The sequence below is a fragment of the Corvus moneduloides genome, chromosome 26 (assembly GCF_009650955.1).
Source record: "Corvus moneduloides isolate bCorMon1 chromosome 26, bCorMon1.pri, whole genome shotgun sequence".
In the NCBI taxonomy this organism is placed as follows: Eukaryota; Metazoa; Chordata; class Aves; order Passeriformes; family Corvidae; genus Corvus; species Corvus moneduloides.
This window is the reverse complement of record NC_045501.1, coordinates 780,202-786,518: the sequence shown is the minus strand read 5'-3', so window position 1 is coordinate 786,518 and position 6,317 is coordinate 780,202. Positions and strand designations below refer to the sequence as shown.

General features: G+C 70.8%; 1 protein-coding gene across 1 annotated transcript; it reads left to right on the top strand.

Moving 5' to 3' along the window:
* Nucleotides 1-1,258: 1,258 nt before the first annotated feature.
* DLX4 (distal-less homeobox 4) lies at nucleotides 1,259-4,594 on the top strand. Its single transcript, XM_032091713.1, has 3 exons — nucleotides 1,259-1,611; nucleotides 2,525-2,718; nucleotides 3,952-4,594. Exons 1-3 carry the CDS (start codon nucleotides 1,335-1,337, stop codon nucleotides 4,204-4,206), a joined length of 726 nt encoding a protein of 241 aa, XP_031947604.1. The 5' UTR covers nucleotides 1,259-1,334; the 3' UTR covers nucleotides 4,207-4,594.
* Nucleotides 4,595-6,317: the final 1,723 nt, after the last annotated feature.

Here is a 6,317-nt window from a genome sequence, read left to right as displayed (position 1 = left end):
GAGGATCATCCCGGGGACACAGCTCCGTGCTGGGACGGGGGGACACCACGGCACCCAGGGCACAGCCCGTGGGTCCGGCTGTGCTGGGAATGGCCCCCGGGGGTCATCGGGGAAGTTTCTGGGGTTGGGGTGGGGGCCGAGGGCAGGAGCGGAGGGCGAGGGTGAGGCGGGGCTGTCCCGGAGCGTGGGGCAGAGCTGGGTTATTTCTATGGGAGCGCTGGCCCCGCGCGGGTGACTCAGAGCCGGTGGCCGCATGGAAACACGGCTGGGACACGGCCTAATGGGAGGGTGGGGACGGGGGCCCTCCCTGCCACCCCCCGGCCGCTGTCACCGCTCCCGCGGGGCTGCTCCCCCCGCCGTGTCAGCGGGGGCGGCGGCGGGGACAGACCTCGCGGTCCCTTCCCCGCTCCCTTGCCCGCTGTGCCACCCCGGTGTCCCCAAAGCCACCGCAGCCTCACAGACCCCGCCACCCGCACGGCCGGGGCTCCGCTGGCTGTCCCCAAAGGCGGTGGCAGCAGCTCCCAGCCCCAGACCGGGCGGATTTGTCCCCGTGGTGCCCTTGCTGGAGGCGCCCCCGGGCCCAGGGCCCCGCCGGGGTCACGGAGGGCACGGCCGGGCAGGTTGTCACCCGCCGGGAGCGGGGCCCCGCGGGGACCGGGCGCTGCCGACGCCGGGAAGGGGCCCCGCGCCTGCCGGGGGTGGCTCGGGGGGTCCCACCCCCGTCTGGAATCCCGGGAGTGCCCCCAGCTCCCGGAGCGCGAGGATGGGACGCCCGTGTCCGTCCCGCCCGTGTCCGTCCCGCCCGTGTCCCTCTGTCCCCCGTGGGTGCGCTGAGTGCGAGCGGCCTCAGCTGCCCCGTGCCTGTCCCCGGGGCTGCCCCGTGTCCCCCCCGGGGGTCTCCGTCCTCCCCCTTCGCCCCCAAGGGAGGGGGAACCCTGAAGAGGGTGGGGTTACCCCCCACACCCCCTGCACGAGGGTCACCCCCGGGGGACACCGCCAGGACATGGCGGGGGGGGCCCGGGGTGTCCCCCCAGCCCCAGGGAGGGGTCGCAGCTGCACAGGTGGGGGAGGGGGCCTCGAAGGGGGTCCCACACAGAAGGGGGGGGTGGGCACGGGGTGAAGGGGGTGCCCCTGGGCGTGACGTCACTGTGGGGGCGGGGCGGGGCGGGGCTCTCGGGGCATCCCCGACCGCGGGGCCGCGGCAGCCGAAGCCGTCGGGGGGCGGCGGGGGCTCGGCTCGGCTCGGCTCGGCTCGGCTCGGCTCGGCTCGGCTCGGCTCGGCTCGGCTCTGCCGCGGGCGCTGCGGGCGCTGCCCGGCCCGGTCCGGCCGCACCATGACCATGAGCTCGGTGGCCGAGACCCTGCTGGGCACCGACCCCTCCAAAGCCGCGTTCCTGGAGCTCGGCCCCCCCCAGCATTACCCCCTGCACGGCCTCCCCCCGGCCGGCCACCCCCAGCACGACCCCCCGCCCTTCTCCTCCTACGGCCGGCCCGGGCACTTCCCGTACCCCGGCGGGGCCCCCCAGGCGCCCCACGGGGGTCCCTACCTGCCCTACGCGCCCCCCGGCGCCCCGCACGCCCCGGCCCCCGGGGCCCGGCTGCAGGACACAGGTAAGGGGGGCGCGGGGGGCGCGCACCCGCCCCGGGCCCCTCCCGGCCGGGAGAGCCGGGGCTGCGCCGGGAAGCGCCGGGACGGAGCCGTCGGAAGCGCTCCGGGGCGGCGGGGCTGGGCTGGGCTCGGTGCGGGGTCCTGGGGGGCAGCCGGCGGGGCCGGGGGTGATGGCCCCCCGCTCCCAGAGCGCCCCGACCCGCCGGGGGCACGTGGGTGGCTTCGGGGAGCCCCGGGCATGGGGAGCATCATCCCCCGCTGCCGGTACTTTCCAACCTGAGACCCCCGGCTGCACCCCGAGACCCCCAGGTGCCCCCTGGGACCCCCAGCTGCCCACACCCTCCAGCCTGTGCCCCCCAGGCCGGGCAGACTCTGCCCTCTCCCCACACCCCAATCCCAGCTCCCTGCCCTGCTCCACCCCTGTTCCCCACTGTTTCCCCCAAAAGCTGAGGCAGGAACCTGCAGCCCGAGCCAGCCTGGGGGTCCCGAGCCCGGCTGAGCCCCCGGCCCTGGCTAGGTCCCTGGGTGCCCCGGGCTCGCCCACGCCAGGCGGGCACTGCTGGGCCAGGGACCCCCAGCGTACCCCAGTGACCCCCCCCGGGGCAGGGGGTCCATCCCAGTGCCCCCCATCCCCGGGGAGCCCTGCCTGGCCCCCCCAGCCGGGTGCAGGCCCAGGCCTGTGTGCCACGTGCTGTTGGACATTGGATGGATGATCCCGTCCTTCCCTTCCTCCTCCTCTCCTCTTTTGCTTCGCCCGAGGTTTAAAGGGCCATGAGATGCAGCCTTCCCCTCATCCCCCCTCCCTTCCACAGACACCCCCGGCAGCCCCAGGGACGATTTGGGGTGGGTTTGGGGTGGTTTTTTTGACCTCTTGGTGCGTTTGATTGATTGTGGCTCCTCTCATCTCGTCCCCAGAGCCCGAGAAGCCCCTGGCCGTGTCCAACGGGGAGCTGCGGCTCGGCGGGAAGGGCAAGAAGCTGCGGAAGCCCCGGACCATCTACTCGAGCCTGCAGCTGCAGGCGCTGAACCAGCGCTTCCAGCAGACCCAGTACCTGGCACTGCCCGAGCGTGCCGAGCTGGCGGCACAGCTGGGGCTCACCCAGACCCAGGTACGGGGGACACTGCGGTGGCCATGGCCATCGGGGCTGTCCATTGCCACCGGGATGCACCATGTGCCACTTGGGATGCGCCATGTGCCCCTCGGGATGCACCATGTGCCACTGGGATGTGGCATGTGCCGCTTGGGATGTGCCATGTGCCCCTTGGGATGCGCGATGTGCCCCTCGGGATGCACCATGTGCCATCAGGACACACCATGTGCCACTGGGATGTGGCATGTGCCCCTTGGGATGTGCCATGTGCCGCTGGGATGCACCATGTGCCACCAGGATGTGCCATGTGCCCCTTGGGATGCACCATGTGCCACCGAGATGTGCCATGTGCCCCTTGGGATGTGTGCCATGTGCCACCGGGATGCACCATATGCCCACCAGGATGTGCCATGTGCCCACCAGGATGTGCCATGTGCCACCAGGACACACCATGTGCCACTGGGATGCGCCATATGCCCACCAGGATGTGCCATGTGCCCACCAGGATGTGCCATGTGCCACTGGGACACACCATGTGCCACCGGGCCGGCTCCGGCTGCGGCCGTGCCCGGCTGGAAGCGAGCCGAGCCGAGCCGTGCCGCGGCGGGGGAGCTGGCGCCGGTGGACCCGCAGGGCTCGTGTTTGGGGCGCCCCTGCCCGCACCTCCCAGCGGCAGCGGGACTTTCCCAGCCCCGGAGCCTGGCTGGCGGCCCGGCCGTGCCCGGCGCTGGGCGGCCCCGGGCCGCGGGACGGGGCGAGTGGGTTTTTGAAGGCGATGGGGAGAGACAGGCAGGCGGCAGCGGTGCAGCCCCGGAGCCAGGGGCGAAGCGAGCTCATAAAGCCGGGGAAGAGGAGACAAGTGGGAACCTGCCGGCAGCGCGGGGGGGACCGCGGGGAGGAATGAGCGGGGCCACCACCCCAGCGCGGCGGGCGCAGCCCGGGCCGGCCCCGGCACCGGCAGCGGCAGCGGCTGGGGCTGACACGGGCAGGGGGACACTCCTGGGGACACTCCTGGGGACACTCCTGGGGACACTGCCCCGCTCCCCGGCCTCCCGGTGCCTCTCCCCACATTCTCCCCCTGCCTCAGAGGGGCCGCTTGTGAAGGGTTGGGCTCCCGGCCTGGTTCGCGCCCCAGAGCCCCACAGGGATGGGGTTCAAGGGGGGCCCCGGGGGGGCTGCAATTGTTAATTTTGAGGGTTTAGGGGGTGTTGGCCACTTCCTCCCCCCTCACCCCTCTCTCTCTGCCCCCAGGTGAAGATCTGGTTCCAGAACAAGCGCTCCAAGTACAAGAAGATCATGAAGCAGGTCCCGAGTGCCCCCGACGGGGAGCAGCCCCCCCACAGCACCCCCACCGTGTCCCCCTGCTCCCCCAACCTCCCCCCGCTCTGGGACCTCCCCGGGCCCGGGAAGGGGCCCCCGCTGGCCCCCGGGGGTTACATCAACAGCTTCGGAGCCTGGTACCAGCCGCACCCGCAGGACGCCATCCCCAGGACCCCCATGATGTGACACTGCCAGCGCTACGGAGGGACACTGAGGGACACTGAGGGACACTGAGGGGGACGCTCTGCCGCTCTCCCCCGAGGGACTGGGAGCCCAGCGAAGCCCTGGGGGATCCCAGCGAATGGAGGAAGAGGAAGAAGAAGAGGAGGAGGAGGAAGGTGACGAGGATCTGCAGGAACCCGAGGATGTCCTGCTCTGTCACACTCCGCAGTGACCCAGCGCCCTGTGCGCCGTCCCTGTGGGACAGGACTCGGCCCCGGGTCCCCCATTCATGGACAGGGGGCGGGGGGACCCTAGGAGGGGCTGGGGAGTCCCCAGACCCCCGGCCTGGATTAATTTATAAATTCTGTCGGTTATTGGTTTTGCTCCCGTCTATAAATCGGCTGAACATGGATCGGTTCCGCTCGTCCACGCTCACCGCGGCTCTGGGCTGTCCCTGCTCTGGGGGAGACACTTCCATCCCGACCCTCAGGCATCCCACTCCGGTGGGGTTTAACCTGCGGGACGGGAGAAATCCCACTGGGGAACCGGGATGGCCCTGGCCTTGTTCCTCCCTCCCCCTGCACAGGCTGGAAATCCGTCCCGGGCCGCGGGGGCAGCCGGAGTCACCTCCCTGTCCCCAGCCAGGACATCCCCAGCGTGATGGGGACAGAGACGCCCCGCAGGGACCGACGCTGTGCCATTTTGCGGGGCCATCCCGGACCCTGCTGGCGGCGGGGCCGTGACTCCGGCGTGGCTCCGGGTGAGCCGAGGGCTGGGCCGGGCCCGGCTCCAGGGCTGGGGTTGCCAGGCCGGGCTGTGGGCGGGCGCTGCCCCCGCTCCCGGGGCTGGCACCGGGTGACGCAAGGGCTGCAGGTGTCGCAACGGGGCAGGAGCGCTGGGAGGGCTCTGCTGGGCCCGGGGGTGACAGCGGGGGGACCCGGGCACCGCCACCCCCGGCACTGCCACCCCCCGCGGGACCCACAAAACCCCGGTCCTGCCCAGAGCCACCGGGCGCGTCCCCTCCGAGGGGACTGTCCCCAGTGTCGCCATCCTGGAGCTGTCCGAGGCCATCCCCGCTGCCATCAGGGGTAACTGGGATAACTGGGATAACGAGGGAAGGTCGTTCTGTGCCTGTGCCTGTGCCAGGGCAGGACAGGGATGCTGGGGACAGTGGGGGATGTCCCCACCCCTGTGAGGATCCTGCCCCTGGCTCCCATTCCCAATCCCAATCCCATTCCCTGTTCCATCCCACTTTCGGGAAGGTGCCGGGACACCGAACCAGGCCCCAGGGAGGGATCTCGGGGTCCTGCAGCCACATTTTGGGAATTCTGGGGGATTCTTGGCTGGGAGGGCTGTGGGAGGTGCTGGTGGTGACCCCTCCGGAGAGCTGGACGTGGGAGAAAGGGGGACAGGAACCCGGGCGGACCCTCTGGAAAACGCCCCGAGGATGGGACAGGGGGCCGGGGGGAGCTCCACGATCCCAAGGCTTTTCCCGGCGCCCATTCCCGGGGCTGCCGGGGGAGCGTGATCCGCAGGCAATGCTGGGAGGGAGCGGGGATCGCCCCTGGCCGTGGGCAATGCGGCACCCGGGATTTACATAATCCCTGGATACGTAACCCGCCGCCTTTTCGGGCTCGCTTTCCTCCTCCTCCTCCTCTAAAAGAAAGAAAAAAACCTAGGGTTTTTTTTGTTGTTTCTTTTTTTTTTAATAAATAAAAAATGAAACGAAACCTCCCCAGCTCACGGCACAGAGCTCCCTGCCCCAGGCAGCGCCGCTCCGACTGCTCCTCTTCCCATGGGATTGGGAATGGGGACTCGGGGTGCAGCTTCTGGGGGGGTTGGGTGCCAGGTGGGAGGCTGTCCCTGCGTGGATTTGGGAATGGGGGACGTGGGGACACATTTGGGGGGGCTGAGAGCCCGGAACGTCCCGTGCTCCGGCCCTGGAGCCTCTCCCGGGGAATTGAGGCCGTGGGGGGGTTTGGGGTCCCCACGGACATGGCGGGTGATGAGGGGACAGCGCTCGGGGGGCGATGGGGTCCCCACACGTGTGACACGATGCGGGTGACACCGGGGACAGCAGGACAGGGCCACCACAGCCCTGGACACCCTGCTGGGTTATTTTGGGGTCACTTGAG